Raw genomic sequence first — 19787 nt, forward strand, 5'->3', positions numbered from 1 at the left:
GTTTTGAAAGATAGGGTCCAGTCCTCCCAGGCTGCCAGCCTGGTGTAGGATCAGATAGGGCCAAGTAGTGGAATAGGGGTGAGGTTTTAATGGGTTAATGGGTGTAGGGTTAGTTGGTACAGTGATTTTTTTCTTCCCCTTTGTGTCAAAGCGTGTAATGAATTTGCACTCCAGAACAGTAGGTGGAAACAAAGGGCTTATATAAGAGTCATAGATTAATAAAGTGGCGGCATGCACTTTAAACGTTTGTTTGCGGACTGCCATGATATCATAGAAGAAGATATATTAATAAGGGGGCCGTGACCAGCCTCACACTCCAGTACAGTAGGTGGCAGTGTATGCATATTTCAGTTGGATGCGATCCGCCAATACACATTTTGAGAATAACTTTGGGGCCATTGAGTGAGCATGCGTGCTTCCCTTCTGCACACACAAGTTTACAACAACACATCCAGCAAGGTAAAATGGCGTCGGGTGCCATTTCAACGGAGTCAAAGAAAATAACAGATTTACGAGTTATAGATCTTAAATCTGAACTCAAGCGAAGGAATTTAGATGTCACAGGTGTGAAGAATGTTCTAATTGCAAGGCTGAAACAGGTAATGAGCTCAATTTATTTGTACTTGGCGAACGCAAAGCTAACGACCACTAGGCTAGCTAATGTTAGCTACCAAACAGTTGCACGAATTTGATTGATTGAGGCCGTCTTCAACTGCTGCCAGCTAGATAGCTTAGCTATCCAACTTGTTATGGGATGAATGTGTATCTATGTACAGCTTGCTTTTTTCGTAGTTGCCAACTAAGATGTTTAGTCTGCTAGCTAACGTTACCGTTGGATGCTGTCTAGTTTTCCAACTGCGGTACTGCGTGCTCGCGGCCTGGCTTTGCAGCGTCAGGTTGACAAGGTAGCCCACCGTCCTGCATCGATGCAGTCGGTGTGTGGGCGTTGGTAACTAATGTTAGCTGGCCATGACATCTATCGCATCTGTGTCTCCTTTAGAAAACTATGTTGCTATAGGCCCACATCACACAAATTTAGCAAAATACCTTGATCAGAGTTAACGTTTATAATTCAAATGAAAAATCTAATTTTATTTTTCACAGGCGCCGAATAAAACCGTGAAATGCTTACTTACAATACCTTAACCAACAAAGCAGTTTTAAGAACAATAAGAGTTAAGATAATATTTACTAAATAAACTAAAGTACATTTTTATACATATTATTAACTATAATCTGACTTGACAGGAGACGTTCATATGGTGAATCTCATTTAAACCCAGGATGCAGCCATTCAATTTGCCATTCACTAGTTAACCAAATTGAATCCTGCCAAAATACGTTAGTTACTCACCAAATAAGCCGGTATATAGGTTTCCACTAGATAGCACAGCCACAAAGTAAAAATGGTCTATTTCGTAAATGATATGATCTTGCTGTTTGTATTGAATGTGACTGTCTGTCAACTTGATTACTCAGTTTTCTCTGATCCTGTGCAACTATGTTGTAAACCTTCATTCATAGGCTTGGTTGTAGCAACCTCATGATGAATATAGGGAATATTCAGGTATTATGTAGTAGCCTAAACTTATCGATGTTACATTGAGCTGGGTGAATGGAATATGAATGACAGTCATAAAATATGCTGTAATAGAAACAAGTCCATGCTCATAATTTGTTGTTGTTGCCCTCCATCACCTTAAATGCACCGACCACCACTGATTTAAGTTCAGGCGTAAGGTTAGCAGTGTGGTTAGGGTTTGCTGCTTGGTTTTAAATCAGATTTTAAGACGTTAAATTGTAGAAATAGGTGGGGTGTATGACTTTGTGCCTGTGGTAACTAGTGACAACCAGGTATGTAGGCCTAAACAATGCCTCTTCGGCAGCTCCAATGTATTGAGCTGTTGTAGACTCCCGACCTATTCATTGTAGTAAGGTTAGTGCTATCAGCGATCCTTGTGACGTGAGTGATTTACATTGGAGGTGCAGAATAGGCATTTTTTTCAGTTGCTTGTACATTTTTATTAAGACCTTTTTTGAACGTACATCCTGGCCATGCCAGCAGTAAATGGCGATAGTTGCTATTCAAAACTCCATATTTGGTGAGTAATGAACGTATTTGAACTCGATGAGTCCCACCATAACGCCAGTGTGCGTATTGGACTTCTAACCCCTTTTAAACGTAGTGTGTTTGAACTACGTACTTCTGTGTGATTAAGGGGGGCTGAGCTAAAGTGGTGTTTGAGGCAAGGGCGGATCCAGAAGGGGCCCAGGACTGGTCTTTTTACTAAAATGTCTGTGGAGTCCGAATTGTTTGAGCTACAAACTATTATCTATAAAAATGTGAGACTCCATGTTTTGCTCTATGACGCTCACATGCTACATAAGTCGTTAGAATGGTAAGGGTTCATTCAACCTAGAAGAGTGTAGTGACATGGTTTCTATAATACTGTAATAAGCTCACATAGTTGTTGTCACTGACTAGTTGGATATTCATATCACAGTGAGCAAACAATTTTTGTACTTACAGCATTCATATAAATTCATTTTCATCAAGTTTATGCTTTGACCAATTTTTTGTTGTTGTTGAGATTTGTCAATAAAACTCATGACTGCAACTGTTTTATGTCAAATTGTACTGTGTTCTACTTGGTCTACTTGTCCTGAAAAGAAAATGGTAAAACACTTAATTGTGAGGCTAAATATAAGGATGGGACATTAAATGAATGTCAGAAAAATGACTAGTAATTACAATAGTGTTTTTTAATTTATTTTTTATTATACTTTCTCAGGCCATTGAGGAGGAAGGTGGAGATTCAGAGACCATTGAAATTCCACTCCCAGCAGACACGCCTAATAGAAAAAATGCAAAAGCTAAAGGTAATTTGACATTCCTAATATTTAAATTACTGTTCAATATTTCTGTTTCCAATTTGGATGATATGACTTCATTACTTCTTAAGGAAAGAAAGTGGACTCTGACACTGACAATCCAATGGAAGATGAATCCTTCTCCAAGGAAGATGAATCCTTCTCCAAGGAAGATGAATCTCCTACCAAGGAAGATGAATCTCCTACCAAGGAAGATGAATCTCCTACCAAGGAAGATGAATCTCCTACCAAGGAAGATGAATCTCCTACCAAGGAAGATGAATCTCCTACCAAGGAAAACAAATATTTTTCCAAGGTGAGTGTCACATGAATATGTTTACGTTTGTGTTTACCCCACTGTCACGGTAGACTAAAGATCATTAGGTTACCATACACAGATCAGATATTGTTTTTATAATTAAATGCTGGTATTCAGATCAGTTAACCCGGTTTAAGTAAGGCATTAGACTGAAACTATCTTTATATGTGTATTTACCTTTCACGTTGGTCTCTTTCAGGAGGGAGACAAGGATGATGTTGAAGAAGGTATGTTTGTGCTCACACCCTATTGAATTGATTACTTTTGGGTGGGGGGGGGGGATTTGCAGGTAGCCCCCTTTGCGTGAAGGTAAGAAACTGCTATGCCCCCTCTCTCCTTTATGCCTTCCATTTCTTTTGTCTGCTGGCTGGATACTCAGCCAGCCATCTATCCAGGACTCATTGTTCATGAATACAACATAGAATGGACATCCTGTTTTTGGAGGACTTGCTTCTTTTGGTCACAGTACTTTTTTTGATGGTGGGATGTTACCTAGTCTTCCAGGCCTGAGATGCAAGAGGGCTCCATCAACCATACAGACTGCATAGTACATTCCCTCAAGATAAAAAGCTCAGGAATCAACAGGCTTCTTTAAGGTGAGGGAAAGGTTTGCACTGAAGAAGGCAAGCTGATTTAGAGGGAGTTCCAGTGTGTGCTGACGATACCATGGGGGACTCCTGCCCATCGGGGCCCATCCTCCTGTATCACCCCAACTGCAGTACAGATGTCTCAGACGGAGAGAAGAAATCATCGCTGAGAATGCTCAAAGACCAACCAGGACATGATGTACAGACTAGAGGACACATTTGCTAAGGACTTGAGCCTGTCACTGCAATCACAAGGACGATTAAAGATGACATCAATTTTTTTGTCAACCATCCCAAGTCACTTAAGACAGACTTTTATGAGGGAAAGAAGACATGGGAGATGACCATAAGGGAGATGACCATAAAGACTATGATGGGAGAGCCCTGGGCAGTAGAACGGCCATAAAATGAGACTGAATTTGACCTCCATGGCTTTGGGCACAGATTATTTTTTTGGTTACGGAAGAAGTTGGACAGATGGTATTTTCCTTTAATTTGAACAAATGCCCTCTTCAAACTGATGAACGGGAATGGAGCTCCTAATGACAGGAACATTGAAGAGTAACTTCACTGTACAGTACACATAACTGTAAGGATCGCAAAAGAAGTATTGGTGGTGAAAATGACATGAAGATTATTGTTCCACACCACCATTTTTCAATGAGGAATGTATGTTTGTGTGTTCCTGTGGTCTTCTACCCTTCGATGACCACTAATACTAAACTTGCTTTCTATTCTACTTCCTAGGTCAAGTAACAGACATGTCAATGTTAAACATTGTGTTTTTTTTTGCCATGTTTTATCCTTATTAAATCCCTCAGATATAACTGATACAGATGATGGTACTCGCGAAAATTCTAAACCTCCACCCAGTGAGGACGGCCTCCCAGAAACCGAGGTTGAGGCAGAAGCCGAGGCGGAGGCCGAACAAGTGGAGGAGATCGAAACTGAAGTTGCCGTCTCCGCTAAAGAAGACGAGGACGATAACATATCCGTCACACTCCAGAATGAAGATGCCATCACGCTGGATGTTGATGGCGATGACCTCCTGGAAACAGGTAAACATGTGAAACTTCCAGATTCAGAGGCAGACAAGGGCTGTGACAAGCCAGAGGCCTCTGCTGAGACGAGCCCCAAGGATGCCATGAAGATGGAAGTGGAAGGCCATAAAGATGGTAAGAAGGATGACGGGACGAAGGTTGACTCCTCTAAGAAGGAAAGCAGAGATGCCTCGAAGAAAGCTGAAATGGGAGACAAAGACAAGGATTCTGGGAAGAAAGGCCCCTCGTCTACTGGGGCATCAGGTCAAGGAAAGAGGTTTGTCTTTCTAGCTATGTCAGTTCTTTAAGATACTACTACCAAGTTCCAGCTCACTGTGAACGCAGCATTGTGGGTAGCCTCAAGATTTTTTTTTCCTTTTTTTCCTAATGAGAAATGTTCATTGATGTACCTAATGAGCCTCCCATTTGTTACTTTCATTTGGTTGTTTTTCTGAAGTTGGGTAATTTGTGTCATTAACCAGGAGCTGAAAACAGATGTTACTTTCACCTTTCCAGCACGTTTGCCTTTTCCAGTTCCCACGTAGGGCTTTTTAAAAGGGCAGTAGTCCCTGTGATGTCAGTTTGTCAGAAACATATGAAATGATTCGCTGTGAAGTCGAACGCAATACTGAAGATTTCATTGGTCCAGGGAGTAAATTGGCTGAGAACATGACCCATATCACCCGTGGAAAAGCAATGAAAAAGGCCATTATGGGAGTTTTGTCCAAATGCAAGCCTTGCCCGTGGGGATAAAAAAAAAATACATACATACATACAGCAAAACAAAGTGTTTCTTTAAAAGAAAAAGTTGTTTGCCCTGGTGTACGTCATATTCCGCAGGGGCTTTCATATACTGGCACTCATCTCTTGTTTCTTTTTATTTGTTGTGAAATCTGCTTTGTAGTTCTTCAAAGGACAGAGATGGAAAGGCCACAAAAGATGACAAAGGTAAGCATTTTACAGGTACATTTCTCAAGTCTTCATTACTGATGATCAGACGATGGTCAAGCATAGGCCTTTATGCAGTGTATGTAAGCGATGTGCAGTATTGACTGGACAGCCAAAATGGCATTTTCTCAAGCGTCAGAACAAACCGAATTGATCTGGGAATTTTAGTACCGCTGGTGTAATCTGCGTATTACCCAGTTTTCTTCACGTATCTAAAAAGTACATTTCTTTGGCATTTTAAAGGTGTTTGAAATGATTTAATTTAGTCAAAAGCACCTGCATTTTAACATGTAATGCTTACCGGTATGTAACATTAGGCTGTTGTAGATTAGTTTGTTAAATGTGTAGACATGTAAAAGCCTCTACAGTGTATGTATGTTTTGAAACAACCCTATTTCAGGAAGTATCAGCAGTAGTAGTGCAAGCAGCTCCACTCGAAACATATGGGTGAGCGGCCTGTCCTCCAACACCAAAGCAGCTGATTTGAAAAACCTTTTTGGCAAATATGGGAAGGTAAGTCTAGAGCTTAAAATGTCCGTAAACGGTTTCTTGTGGTGGGGTACTGGGGTTGGATGTTTCTTACTGTATGGGTGTCATGGTTTTATTTGACTTATTGGAAACTATTTACTGTTTTACTAGGGGAAAGGGGGATACCTAGTCAGTTGTAGAACTGAATGCATTCAACTGAAATGTCTTCCGCATTTAACCCAACCCCTCTACAAGCAGCATGTACTTGCTCCGCCCCTAAACAAATTCCTGTCGCCACAGGTTTTTAGTGCCAAAGTGGTTACTAATGCTCGCAGTCCTGGAGCCAAATGTTATGGCTTGGTGACAATGTCTTCCAGTACAGAGGTGGGAAGGTGCATATCCCACCTGGACCGCACAGAACTCCACGGCCAGCAGATATCTGTTGAAAGGGTAAGCTGACAAACAGTTGTTTTGCACATTGTTCAGCTAGAATGTTGAGAGCACGATTACAATTTTACAGTACAGAGTCTTTTCTCTGACTTCTATCTTTTGTGATGTCATAAAGCCTCCAGAACTCTTGACGATTCTAAGATTCCATATTGAGAGTTTTTTTGCAAAACAACATTGGCTGACATTCTCTTCTGAGCCATTGAGCCAACATGCGCTCTGTAATTTTCATTGTAGGGAGAAACAAGGTTCAAGGTCCTTTTGTTCTTTAATTAATTGAAATTACATTGCTTCAGAATTGTGACGGAGCCTTTAATTACTGTGACGGAGTATTTGTTGTCTTTTTAGGTTAAAAGTGATCCCTTCAAGAAAGAACCTTCAAAGAAGGAATCAGATGACAAAACCAGCTCCAGCAAATCAAGTGACAAACGTAGTGCGTTGACAAACAAGACTAGCACTAGCAAGTATGTGAGGAAGAAACACAATCTGTCTTTTTCAGAATGGGGAAATTTGAAAGAAATTTTAATTTCTGTGTCTGTTCTTTTTCCCCCCTGAAGAACCCAGCCATCCTCCAAAAAAGAAGAGAAGAAGTCCGACAAGCCATCAGACAAAGACGGCAAGGATTCATCCAAGAAGCAGGAGTCTAAAAGCACAACATCCAGCTCAGGCCCAGATGCCTCCAAGAAAGATGATAAAAAGCATGGTGGAAGTATGTATGTTCCTTCTTAGGTTCCTTTTTATGTATTGTGTTGTAGGGTAGTAAAAATTAAAACCTCTGTCCTGTTTTGTGTAGGGACCAAGAGCCCTGGCAAGATGGTGGTGATTGATCATGCCAAAGGAGACCTGAACAAAGTGAGACCACCATTCAGGAGGGGGAGATTTGACAAGCCGGGTTTCACCACCAACAACAACATGATGCAGCGGAGACCCAGATATTTCATGCCTCCCGAAGAGGTTTGTCGCAGTTTTTTTTTTCTCTATCCGACGAAGTTTGATCATGGAACTTTCTTCTTCAATGTTCACCTCTACATGCTTGTCTTTCCTAGATGGAGATGAATAGAGTTAGAGTTTTCCCCAACAAGGGAGGCAGCAAAGACATCCTCCCCTTTGAGAAGATGAAAGAGCAGAGGTTGCGTGAGCGTATGGTCCGGCTGGAGCGCGTCCGCAGGGCTGTGGAGCTTCGCAGGTCAGCCTGAAACAAACTCCTACTGTAATTGTTGTAGTACTGTAAGGATGCTGGGTACTAATGTTTCTGTGACTTCCTGTCCCGTCAGGCGGCGTGAGATAGCGGAGCGGGAACGCCGGGAGCGCGAGCGTATCAGTCTGATTAGGGAGCGGGAGGAGAGGGAGAACCTGCTCCGGGAACGGCAGAGGCTTGAGGTGGAGAGGCAGAAACTGGAGAGGGAGCGCATGGAGAGGGAAAGGCTGGAGAGGGAAAGGATCCGCATAGAGCAGGTGCTTGGACTCAAATCATTAAGGATGCTTAGTCAACTAGGCTGTACCTTAGTTGATTGTTGTAAAACGACAGGAGTAAGGTGAGTTGTTTACTCATTGTTCATCCTGGTGATCTGTCAACAGCTCCCAGGAGCAAACCATTTAGTGGATTGTTAATGTAATGCTGACGTTATCTCGCTGTGATGCAGGAGCGGCGTAAAGAGGCGGAGCGTATGGCTCGTGAGCGGGAGGAGCTGAGGAGGCAGCAGGAGCAGCTCCGCTACGAGCAGGAGAAGAGAAACAACCTGAAGAGAGGCCGCGATGTGGACCACAGGTACACAAGGCCACACTGTAGTTGGGGATGGGATGTTTGTCTGGGATTTGCTCAGTGTAGTTGAGGCTCTGTTCGTGGACAACCAGTGTCGTGTCTTTACTATCATTAAATTGAAGACTTAGTTTTTTATCAAAGATTCCATTAATTAGTATAACGTGATCAAAGTAATTAATTGTGTAACTGTAATTAACTAGGAAATAGGGGCACCAAGGAAAGTATTCAGATTACAAAGTTATAATTTCCCAATATAACCTTTCAGATATTTTCATATCTGATCAATAGTCTTCTGATTTTATTTATTTATTTGACCTCATGTTAGTCTCATTCCAAATGTCGTAAATTGTTGGTTATCTGCACCAATCCAGTCTTGACTATGAGTCATCCATACATCAATTGTCTTAAATTGTTTATTTATTACTAACTAAGTAATTCACAGAAATGCATGAACAAACAGTAAATATGGTTACATGAAATGATACAATGTGCCTAGTGGGCGAAACCGGCATGGCAGCTTGTTAGACAAAGGGGCAATGGGGTAGTCGACTAAGAAGTCACTACAGAGTTAATAATTATAACAATTGAAATGCTAATCCTTACACATGAACGCTCACTCAGTCGGGAACAATTGCAATCAATATATATATTTACGCTCAGTGTGTCGTCTTGATCGCTGGTGAAAAGTTCATTTCTTTTGCAGAATTGTCCGTCTCTCTCCCTCTCTCTCTCTCTCTCGGTTGTGGTTAGAGGGGATTGTTCAGAGTGACATTCGTTATAGAATGGATGTTTCGGCGGTTGTCGTTCTTCGCGTTCAATGATGCCGAATTCCTAGCTGCAGACTAGTAATCAGTATCAAAGACTTGTTCTTATTCTGTCGGTAGTCTAAGAGTTTTAACCACGTGGTATGGTTAAAAGATTCAGCAATGGTCTACAACCTTGAGTCCCCCTCCTAATGAATAAAAACATGGTCTACTGATAATTTCTCAAAGTGGGGTTTTATTCAGAATGGCAGAAGAGGGCTGTCTCAGGATGTCTGGCCAAAACTGGGCTCAGGGGTGGTCCTCTTGATTTAGTTCAAATCAAAAGGGAATTGGATTTTTCTTCATTAAACAGTCCACAATCATATTACACCCTTATTCAAACAGTATCATCCTCACTCATTCATCTTATATCTGAGGCTATTATATAAACAGCGGTTTGGTAATGTGGCCACACCGTCACTCTTGAGCTTGCCAAGTTGTGACAAACGCACCAGTTCATAACTGGATTCGTCACCGATCTTTTACACTTTCTCTGGAACATGAATTTTGTTCGTACCTCACATTATGTGAGGTGGAAGGATTTCCTTTGTCTCCATGAAAACTACTCTCTACTCTCTGTGTGTCCATGAGGCAGGGTCTTCCTTAAGAATTTACGACCTCACTCTGCCCACAGCAGTCTGGTTGTATAAGCAGAGAGCGGGGGATGGTGCTCACTGTACTCCAAGAGGGCAACATCATGACACCAGCTTCCACCATTATGTCCATGAAGTTGCAGGATAGGTTACAGTACTGCTTTGTCGTTGTCCCTGCACACAGACTTGTCTCCCATCCTGGTATGTCTGCATCCCACGGCAGACAGGGATGCTTGGTCTCAGACATGACCAGCAGATGTCAATTTGACCATCAACTGAAAAGTGAAAGATACAATTTGGTGGTATGTGGTATTCCACATCTGACGAAGAGGGCTATTCCACACCAGTTTACTTGTCGCCCAGGTAAAGCATATTCTCCATTGAATGTTTCAGCCGGAGGGATGATCCCTACTGGAATGGAAACAAGAAGATCCAGCCAGAGTCTGAGGGCCGTGTCAACCAGGGCTCAGACTACAACCGCCAGCAGAACCGCTTTACTGAGTTCAGCCCCCGGGAGAGAGGCAGAGGCTTCCCTGAGGCTGCAGCCGTTGAGCCCAACACCATTGAGAGGTAGGCCCTATTATTTGTAAGTGCTTTTTGTAAATAAAGCAACCTGGACCTAAAATGGCAAAGAGCAAGCTACACACAGCCCACATAGCAGTTTAGCATGTCTATCTCCCTCCAGTAACAGTCAGCTCTTGACAGAATCTGACAATCCATTTTGGGTGTCGGGGGTTTTCAGACGTAACCGCTTCAACAGTGAGCCTGAGGCCAAGAAGTCCCGCCCCGCTGCTCGCAGGGACAGCTCTGGGTTTGAGCGCTACCCCAAGAACTTTGAGACTGTCCGCAGGGCTGAGCCTCCTCCAACTCCACGAGCAGACATCCGTGACACAGACCGCAGAGAGATCCGAGACAGGGATGAGCGCCGGGCTGCGCCCATGCCTGAGCGCCGGGCCGCGCCCATGCCTGAGCGCCGGGCCGCGCCCATTCCTGAGCGCCGGGCCGCGCCCATTCCTGAGCGCCGGGCCGCGCCCATGCCTGAGCGCCCAGCAGGGGGCAGAGCACCCATGCCTGGCATGTCTCATACCGGCCGCTCCCCCAGAGGCTCCGGGCATGCTGGTCATGCTACTCATACTGGGCATGCAGGATGGAAGAATGACGGCAGCATGAGTGCACCTAAGGGGGTCATACGGTGAGACTGGATGGATGCCTAGTGTGCTTGTTTGATTAAAGTTGTAGACAAAGGCCTTTTGTTGTTATCCATGTGGTAATAATCATGTCTCTGTGGTTGTGTAGTGGAGCTGTGCGTACCGGAGGTATGCGGCCAGAGCGTTCAGGCAGAGATGGCCAGGGGCCTGCTCTCAGAGGAGGCTCCTCAGCCAGCCGAGGAAGATCTAACTTCAGCGGCCGGGATGGAGGAAGACCCATGGTCATGGCAGACCAGGTCAGCACCTCACAAATCCCCCATAGCTAAATCTACACTCCATTTCCTCTATTTTTAGTTACATTTCAGATCGGGAATTCATAACTACAATCTCCCCTGTTCTCCACTCAGCATTTCAGCTCTGGCCGCCAGGTGGTGGTGGAGCGGCATGGCCGGGACCAGCCGGCCCCCAGGAAGGAGTGGCATGGTGGGGCTGGATCCCAGGGAGGGGGCTTCCCAGACAGCCGCAGGATGGGAGACAGCCGTGGCAGCATGATGGCCCCACACTCAAGGTATTCACTGCCGTTGCATTAAGACTGTGTACTTTTCCCTGTTATGGTTAAACTCAAATATACTAATTGCTCAAAATATTATAAAAACATAATTTATGGGAAAAAATAAATTTGTTAATGATATTATGAATAGGAGAGGTGGAGTTAACACATATGTGGAATTGTTAGCTCTATCTAAAATTACAACCAACTGATTGGTGCATTACTGCAAAAATGGAGGAGGCAAGTAGAAGGGGAGCTTGTTTATCTGGCCTTTATTAAAGAGCAAAATTGGAGAAAGAGAATTGTCATGAATAGAAAAATATACCCGTTTTATTTGAGGACTAAAATGTTCACCATGGCACCATACAGGTTGTAAAATACTTGAAGAGATTTCCAGTGTGCTGATTCCATGGCACATGGTTTATAAACTGATACACAAAACAACGCTTGACTCAAACCGTAGTTTTTCTATTTAAATTATTATTACAATATTCTTGCCACCAAAAGAAGAATGTTATGTATATGGGGCATACAACCATGTCAGCTATGCAGATTTTGCTGCGAAGAGACAATAATTTGACCACTTATTCTGGTATGGTATTGTCCTGTGTAGCCTGTTTCTGGCCACAGGTTCAGGAGTGGTTAAACAGTCATGACATTGTTCCAAAATGAGCCCCACAAATAGCACTGTTGGGTGATCAGGAAAGCTGTAATCAATCAACAACAAAATATATATATTTAATTCACATCTGTTGATAATATCCCATTTAGAAAGGTTTGAGAATCTGTGTAAAACATCACACAACAGTTGAAAAGGAAATGGCACAAGGAAATCAAGAGTAGGTGGTCTATGAAGATAGGTGGGATGGGCTGAGAGAAACCGAGGGGTGGATTTAATCTGTAATAGTTGTGACTGAAATGAATATATATCATGTGTATCGGACTTGTCTGAGCACTATGATTTAGGCTTGGGTGGTATCCGTATTTCCATACCGTCATTGTGCCATGCCGGGATATTCTGTAATACACCATAATACCTACCTACAATACGAACAAAATGAGCACTATTTTCAAACCCCACTGGATCTTCTGTAATCCGAAGGTTAGCAATGCTAACAAGTAGATGTAAAAGCCCATAGATAATGCTAACTAAATACTAAAGAGGACATTGTGTACAGTCTCTGACCTAAAGTATTTGCAGGACAGACAAACCAGCTCAAAGTTATACAAGTAACTAAAAAATGATCCACAGTTTGCTGCATTAACAAAGCAAATATCAGCAAGGCTCTTGATCCAGAAGAGGATTCTCTGCTGTTACCAAGCTAAGCTTGATTTTGAATGAAGCTAAGCACTTAGCTAGATGGCTAAATAGCTACTAAATTAGCAAACCAAATCACAACTGTAGTGCATTTAGCACATTTTAGACAGTTAATAGGTATAAGATAACTAACTCGATCACCTGGCGTGTACTACACAAGTGAGTGACTCACAGGTAGCCTAGTGGTTAGTGTTGGACTAGTAACTGGAAGGTTGCAAGATCAAATCCCTGAGCTGACAAGGTACATATCTGTCGTTCTGCCCCTGAATGAGGCAGTTAACCCACTGTTCCTAGGCCTCCATTGAAAATAAGAATTTGTTCTTAACTGACTTGTCTAGTTAAATAAACTTTTAAAAAACAAGGCTCTGGTTGTTGTGCTTATAAACAAACACCATGTGACTGAGGACTACCAGTAAGCTTCATAATGAAAAATTGTGACGGTATTTACCTAAAGTAGCTACAAATATTCAAATTCAACGGTATTGGCGATATATTTGGCTATTTCCAAATACTCCGGTATACGGTATACCGCCCAAGCAAACTATCAATCCAAGTGTAAAAAAAAAAAACTTCAATGAATCCAAATGTGATATGTATAAAAATAATATATATATATATTACACACTGTACTTTTATTATATGGAAAAATATATTCTGGTAGAAGCCATATTTGAGCTTCTGTCTTTACTGTATGCTCCTTTAGGCAGAAATGTATTTTTGTTTCTCCAGCCACTCTTCGTCTGCAATGAACAGAATCGTGCAGATCACCAACAGTTCCATGTCCAGTGTTGGTGGATTCAAGCCCTTCAAAGGAGCACCCCGACGGTTCTAACTGCCTCTCCCCAGATCAGCTTAAGCTTATTTTTCAAAAATACATTTTTTTAAAAGTATTAAGTATATCTTTTGAGTATTGTGTTTTAAGAGGCTGGTTTCTAGCCATAAGGTTGATATAGAAATGTTTTGTTCTGTATAGGTTTCCTAACAGTTGTGCTGTGACTTAAACCCTGTGCACATAATGTTCAACTTACCTTTAGAATAGAATTGTACAGCTTTAGTTATTTGTAACAAGTTTGATGTTAACTGCTCTTCCCCTAACTGAAACTCCATGTCCCGTATGTCAAATGTAAGCAGATCAATGTATTCTTTCACCATCATTTTTAGTTATGCCCCTGGTGCTTCTGAAGGTTATTAAATGATAAATCTTGCTCATTTGGTCTTCACTCCTACATTTGACTCATGAAGTGCACATACAAGACATCACACATTGAGCGGTTGTGAAAAGAGAACAAGTTTTTATTTTTTATTGTCCATTTACTTTAATAATCAGGCTGAATGTCCCTCGTCTAAGGCATTTTGTTACAGAAGAAACACCATCTACATTTTGCAACGGTACTGTGATAGGCTACATACATTATTTGGTCATATGTATATAGATAAACATTTGAACCTTCCAACATGAGGATTGACCTTTTTGTGTGTGGTTAAACATAAGTGAAAATATTGAAATTATACTCCGCTAAATGTCATTACTATGCATTTGTTGCATTCAGCATTATGCATCAGAATAACATTGGGGTTAATATAATTGCATTTAATCTCAACAGAACAAAAGGAAACTTATACAAAACAAGTTAAATCAATATGGTGGATTGCATTCATGTTCTGTGCTCCAGTATATCTGATTTGACACATTTCCCATATAAAACTAATTTCTCCAATCTATACAGTATCAATGTCAAAATATCCAACTTTTAAAATCCCTTCCCTCTAGATGACCAGCCAGTGGCAGTGACTTTTTTTGTGTGAAAAGCTACGCAAATGCTATAAAACAATTCTGGCCTTAGCGGGTGAACGGCTACCTGAAGTTCAAGTTGCATCAATTTTTATTGAAAAGGGCTACACAGTACTTAATGTACTTTAAGCCAAAATATTTAACCAGCCCTTTCATACAGAAACAATTGAGCATTTCATATTCAACTGACTGTTGAAGAGCTACTGTTGTAGCAATTCTAGACAGTATTCCATTTTTACAAGGTACCCAAAGAACAATAGCACTCTCGCACAATTTCTAATTCTGTATAAAATGAGGTATTTTCTCTTCTGCGTTTACACAGGCAGACAAATTCTGATCTTTTTTCTCACTAATTGGTCTTCAATCAGATCTGATGTGCTTGGAAAGAACATGCCTGTCCACACACAGCCTTCGTAGTGCATATCAATGTAACAGTGCAAAACCAATTACAATGACTATATGTTCAAGGACTACCTTGTCAACAGACTGTTTGTACAGTATTTACCACCCCAGCACTATAACAAGGCTTACACATATTCACTCGAGACATTCCACAAACAAAATCCTTATCAATTATTTTGAGGAACAATGGCCAAGCTGAAACACAAAACAATATCTAGATACGGGTAAATAATGCAATGTAAATGACTCAAAGCAAGCTTACGCACTTTTTCTTTTTTTTTTATTAAAAAAAGTGTGAGGCATTGTTAACATCTTGTTGCTCCCCCCAAAACCTCAAAAGTAATTAGATAAAATGGCCCTCTGAGGTTCTCATCATAATACTCAGTACTAGTTGCCTTTTGAACGTCGTTACAAATGGGTTGAGGCCATTGGGAAGGTTGACCACATTAACAAGTATAATTCAAGCTGCAGTGTGATGGTAACTTTAAAATGGATGTTAATTTTACGAAAGAAACAAGAATATGGATCGTGTCCCTGACTCTCGAAACGACGTGGTCCATCCCCCCCAACCTTTCACAAAATCACTAGTCAATAATGTAAAGGACGTACTGTAGCATACCATAAACAGGATGTACACGCTCACTTCAACATAGGTGTTTCTCTTTAAGTCCTGTCTATTCAGCCATATATTACTTTTTGGGTAGTCATTGTGAACATAAAAGCAGCCGCAGTTTAATTCACTTTTGAAAAACAGCCTTGAATTCCATTACAAGGGGCAAACTTATTATTGTGTAAAGTCATTGTGAATTCCTTTGACTAGGTAGGCCTGAGAGAATCTCAGAAACCCATTGTTACGCCCTCCATGAACATAACTAGCGATAATTATGCACATCCTGATAATATGAAGTTGACCTAGTTAGATACCATGTGTTGAAATCATTTGTTACTGATACCTATACGTGGTTACACATTTACATTACAACACATTGAGGGAGTTACTACAGGCTATATTCAATACTTTACAATGGTATATATCAATCATTGCTGTTGCCAAGGCAGCTAATACACAAACAATTTACAAAAGACACTCAAGGATATGTCCCTTCAGAGAAGGCCTGAGAGTATTTCTGATGAATAGTTTAAAATCTACAGATTGTCTCATTCTAGTAATACACCTGTTTCCGTTTATTCTTATAAAAGATATTGTAAATGTAAGGCATTTTATATACAGAGTAAGTGTAGCCTCGTGAGGACTGTATAGACAGGCTGAGCTAACCCCAGTACTCAAGTCCAGCCTGCAGATAAGCCTTACTACCGGTTAGTCAGGTAGCCTACTCCTACAAGATGCAGCCAGTCGCCAGGCAAAAATAAATACTAAGTACTGGACTTGTCCTTGAAGGCTGGGGTTGTCCATTTCTGGACAATGAGAACAAAATGTAACAGCCAAAAATGGGAGACCCCTTAACTAGCAGCACTGCGAGGAGTCTCCCCTATAACTTTGTTTCTAGGTCTGACGTATAACTCAAGGCTTGAGTCAAGGCATCCAGCTGGAATGTGTAGATAGAAAACAGTAAATCTCTCAGGAGGCAGTACCATAGTAGGACAATGGTGCAAACTACTAGCTAGCTCTGTCATAAATGTGCATTAGGTATGTACACAATGTATATACATTTGTTTGAAAGTCAGATGATGTAGGAGAAGCACATGGATTCAAACATGGCTACATTAGAAAATCCTACTTCCATAACTCAACTAGGTCATGAGGCTTCCCATATTGACAACATAACTGCCGGCAGATCTGTGTGACATTGGGCACTAAAGACTATTAGTGTGGGATACTACTATCACTCTTCCTCTGCAGCCAATAACCAGCCAAGTCTCTCAGGGAGTGAGCGACAGAAGTCAAATTAGGTGCACCGGCCTGTGTTTCCATGGTTCTGTCTGTGTGATTGTTCAGACTCTACTGGATGTGAAGCATATTCAGCAAATATGAGATATTAAATACATGGCATATCATTCAATCCAACTGCTCATATACATCGGAAAACATTTTTGTTGTTGACGTTAAGGTTATTTCCAAATTGAAATTAAGAGCATAAATCAATGCAGCTAAGCATATCAGCCATACATACACACTGTAGACACCAATGCCATACACACACACCAGAATTCAACACTGCCATACTCTGGTAAAGCCAATCTGGATAGGACGAGTCTTAAATGGCAGATGAGGGTTGGTAGAGGCAGCCCATCCCAGAGTATGGCACTGACTTCCAGGCCTCCCAGGAAGAACAGGGATGTGGGTAGTGATGGAGAGATATACAAAAGGCTCGTCACAACAGGGTCTTACATTAATTTGTAACCGGCAAAAACAAATGAATCCCTTTCCATTTCAGTATATACCAAAATAAATTATTCTCTATAATACTCTTAGACACATGCAAACACACGCAAAAACACACTTAAAGTAATTTGGCATCCATTAACGTGGCGAAGAGACAGGAGTGCTTAGATATTACACTCACTGATGTCACTATCACCTCATCTCTATCCCAATAAGACTCTGAACAAACTCTTGATTATCTCCAATTGGAAGGAGCTAAATTACCCCCACCAACCAATAGCTAGCAAACGAAGGTTGTGTTTTCAGTAGAGTCTATTGCTCAAAAACTGAACTGAATCAAAGCAGGCATATCTACACATATGTGCTGTAAAAAATAAATAAATAGCTTATCAACTGCAATGATGAAAATGAATGAAAACGATTTCCTTTAAAAACATTGGTGTCATGAGAGAAGATACTTCAGATTTTGAATTCTTTCCCTCCCAGCATCCTGTTTCTGGAATTTTTCTCATTTTACTATAAAACCACCCCCATTAACTTTGACCCCAGATCACAAATATAGTGCACTGTGCGACTTGTAACAAAGTTTGGCCAACTGTACAAAAGATTAGTGGTAGTTGTCATAGCGTCCCTTCCTCTGTTGTCCGGGCCCACTGAGGGTAGAGGATGGCAGGCACCAATGGCTTGGGAACGGCAACTCCTCAGTTTGTCTCATCGCTATCTCTCGCTTTCAAAAGGGGCTGTTCGTAGGCTGTCAGGTCAATGTGAAAAAAAATGTTGCCCCCCTCTTTCTCTCTCACACAAACACACAACCATCCTGTTACAATAGAACACATTTGTCTTTATCCTTGGGCTCTTTTTTGGGTTTGCGCTCCCCAGCAGAGGGCTGCTTCCCTGGACTGGGAATGGCTCCAGCTGCTGCTGTTGCTGATGATGATGATGATGATGCTGCTTCTGCTCTGTCTGCTTCGTCACTTCCCTCTGCTGGCTGCTGCACAACACAGACAGGATGGAACAGGAGCGTCAACCATAATACCTACCTGTGGCTCATTCAAACGGGTGAATAAGCAACATTATAAACTGGGTGGTTTGAGCCCTCAATGCTGATTGGCTGACAGCCGTGGTATATCAGAACGTATACCACGGCTATGACGAAACATTTATTTTTACTGCTCTAATTACGTTGGTAACCAGTTTATAATAGCAAAAAGGCACCTCGGGGGTTTGTGGTATATGGCCAATATACTACGGCTAAGGGCTGTATCCAGGCACTCTGCGTTGAGTCGTGCGTAAGAACAGCCCTGAGCTGTATCTGAACATAGAGATACATTCAGATAGAACATGTATTGTGTACAACAGATTCATGTCAGCTATATATTAAATTTCTATCTGACTAAGCCCCTGACTGCTATATCTACACTGCTCAAAAAAATAAAGGGAACACTTAAACAACACAATGTAACTCCAAGTCAATCACACTTCTGTGAAATAAAACTGTCCACTTAGGAAGCAACACCGATTGACAATACATTTCACATGCTGTTGTGCAAATGGAATAGACAACAAGTGGAAATTATAGGCAATTAGCAAGACACCCCCAATAAAGGAGTGCTTCTGCAGGTGATAACCACAGACCACTTCTCAGTTCCTATGCTTCCTGGCTGATGTTTTGGTCACTTTTGAATGCTGGCGGTGCTTTCACTCTAGTGGTAGCATGAGACGGAGTTTACAACCCACACAAGTGGCTCAGGAAGTGGAGCTTCGATCCAGCAGCAGGACCGCTACCTCCGCCTTTGTGCAAGGAGGAGCAGGAGGAGCACTGCCAGAGCCCTGCAAAATGACCTCCAGCAGGCCACAAATGTGCATGTGTCTGCTCAAACGGTCAGAAACAGACTCCATGAGGGTGGTATGAGGGCCCGACGTCCACAGGTGGGGGTTGTGCTTACAGCCCAACACCGTGCAGGACGTTTGCCATTTGCCAGAGAACACCAAGATTGGCAAATTCGCCACTGGCGCCCTGTGCTCTTCACAGATGAAAGCAGGTTCACACTGAGCACGTGACAGACGTGACAGAGTCTGGAGACGCCGTGAAGAACGTTCTGCTGCCTGCAACATCCTCCAGCATGACCGGTTTGGCGGTGGTTCAGTCATGGTGTGGGGTAGCATTTCTTTGGGGGGCCGCACAGCCCTCCATGTGCTCGCCAGAGGTAGCCTGACTGCCATTAGGTACCGAGATGAGATCCTCAGACCCCTTGTGAGGTCATATGCTGGTGCGGTTGGCCCTGGGTTCCTCCTAATGCAAGACAATGCTAGACCTCATGTGGCTGGAGTGTGTCAGCAGTTCCTGCAAGAGGAAGGCATTGATGCTATGGACTGGCCCGCCCGTTCCCCAGAC

General features: G+C 42.2%; 2 protein-coding genes across 3 annotated transcripts in view; one reads left to right on the forward strand and one right to left on the reverse strand.

The window, feature by feature from the left end:
• The first annotated feature begins 297 nt into the window (after nt 1–297).
• LOC115112268 (SAFB-like transcription modulator) lies at nt 298–14059 on the forward strand. The gene is made up of 19 exons (XM_029639215.2): nt 298–599; nt 2793–2880; nt 2964–3187; nt 3390–3417; nt 4599–5094; nt 5722–5765; nt 6166–6278; nt 6534–6683; nt 7029–7144; nt 7238–7389; nt 7474–7634; nt 7727–7866; nt 7955–8135; nt 8324–8448; nt 10232–10408; nt 10581–11030; nt 11135–11282; nt 11394–11554; nt 13584–14059. Exons 1-19 carry the CDS (start codon nt 339–341, stop codon nt 13684–13686), a joined length of 3318 nt encoding a protein of 1105 aa, XP_029495075.1. The 5' UTR covers nt 298–338; the 3' UTR covers nt 13687–14059.
• A 65-nt stretch (nt 14060–14124) lies between these two features.
• LOC115112269 (ubiquitin carboxyl-terminal hydrolase MINDY-2-like) overlaps nt 14125–19787 on the reverse strand; it is a 28841-nt gene continuing 23178 nt past the window's right edge. Inside the window, exon 9 of one of the 2 annotated variants that reach the window (XM_029639217.2) lies at nt 14125–18380. In XM_029639217.2, coding sequence (XP_029495077.1) covers nt 18213–18380 — 168 coding nt within the window. In that variant the 3' untranslated portion in view covers nt 14125–18212. Of the gene's footprint in view, nt 18384–19787 lie in introns of both variants that reach the window. The other variant, XM_029639216.2, reaches the window with a different exon arrangement.

Source organism: Oncorhynchus nerka, linkage group LG27, assembly GCF_034236695.1.
Source record: "Oncorhynchus nerka isolate Pitt River linkage group LG27, Oner_Uvic_2.0, whole genome shotgun sequence".
NCBI lineage: Eukaryota > Metazoa > Chordata > Actinopteri > Salmoniformes > Salmonidae > Oncorhynchus > Oncorhynchus nerka.